The sequence below is a fragment of the Geospiza fortis genome, unplaced genomic scaffold, assembly GCF_000277835.1.
Source record: "Geospiza fortis unplaced genomic scaffold, GeoFor_1.0 scaffold54, whole genome shotgun sequence".
Lineage (NCBI taxonomy): Eukaryota > Metazoa > Chordata > Aves > Passeriformes > Thraupidae > Geospiza > Geospiza fortis.
The window spans coordinates 18,807,411-18,808,707 of NW_005054301.1; the positions used below are offsets into that span (position 1 = coordinate 18,807,411).

Consider the following 1,297-nt stretch of genomic DNA (forward strand, 5'->3'; position numbering starts at 1 on the left):
GGGAGGCGGCTTCTCCGGCCGGGAGCCCATGGGGCTGCTCTGGGCTTTGCAGCCCCAGAAGCCTTTCTGGCGGCTGGTAAAGCGGGACGTGCAGAGCCCCTTCCTCCTGCAGCTGGAGGTGTTTGAGGGCCACGGGGAGCGCCCCGGGCGGCTCCTGGCCCAGGCGCAGCACGAGCGGGCGTTCCTGCGGGACGGGGTGCGGAGAGTCCCGGTGCGAGAAGGGAGGATCCGGGCGACGCTTTTCCTGCCCCCTGGTGAGTACCGGCCATGCCGGGCTCCCTCCCCCACGTTGCTCCCTCTACTTTCGGCCCCGCACTCGCAGGTCCGGAGCCAGACCGCCTCTGGGCTCCACTAGCGCTCCCCACCCGGCAGAGGACAAGGGGTCGCTGCGTCTCGCCAGTAGGGATTGTACACTCCTCAAGGCGTGGCCTGATCAGCCCGACCAGCTTTGATCTGCTGGCCTACTCCTCACACGGAGCAACCTCATGTAGTGAAGCACGTGTGTGTGTTTATCTGACTTCTAGTGGACACGAAGGCATTGATCACAGTACACTCTTTGTTCCCAAATGCCATGGGAGGAGGAGTCAGCCAGTTTTCAAGGCACTTTTCCTGGACCTTGCTGTTTTCCAGAAAAATGAGGTGCTAATTCTTTTGAGTAAGTGGAAGATGCTCTCCTAAACTGTGGAGTTTAAATCTGTGGCTTCCCTTTCCAGCCTCTCCACACATCCTGAACTTAGTAGTGTCCTAATTGTTGTAGCTCAGGTTGCCTTCTGCTGCCACATTTGTCCCCAGTTCTTCCCTGTCTGTGAGCAAGTCGAGGAAAACATTGGAGAGACTTGCCCTGGCAGTATTTTTGTCAGAAAATAATGAAAAGGGCCTGTGAGTTTTTCAGATTGCCTGACAAATGCTCTGTTATCCTTCCATCAACTGTCCAGATGTCTGCTAGTTTTCTGTAGGAAACCTCATCTCTTGCATTCCCTTGGTTCTGCAGTAGCCACACCCCCACAGCATCCCACCTTTCCTTCCCCCTGTGATACAGAGGTTTTCACCAAGCATATCTCTGGAACCCCAAGGAGCTCCTCTATGTATCATGTGCCTTCCCCTCTCCCCTTTCCTTCCTGTCTGTCCCAGATAACTCTTTCATGACAGTGCTAAAATCATATGTGCTGTGCCAGCCAGTGCCTTAGGCTCTGACTGCTCTGATTTCAACTGTCTCCTTGAGGCTGGAGGTGAATTTCTAGTTCTTGCTTGTTACACACATTTGATGCTAGTCTGCAGACACCTGAGGGAAGCCTCA

General features: G+C 55.0%; 1 protein-coding gene across 2 annotated transcripts in view; it reads left to right on the top strand.

The window, feature by feature from the left end:
- The window catches only part of LOC102036121 (acyl-coenzyme A thioesterase 1), a 6,023-nt gene that overhangs the window by 661 nt on the left and 4,065 nt on the right, over positions 1-1,297 (top strand). The window contains exon 2 of one of the 2 annotated variants that reach the window (XM_014311411.2): positions 113-254. The exons of the other annotated variant lie outside the window; for it this stretch is intronic. Coding sequence (XP_014166886.2) covers positions 113-254 — 142 coding nt within the window. The remainder of the gene's footprint in view (positions 1-112; positions 255-1,297) is intronic. 2 annotated transcript variants of the gene reach the window in all.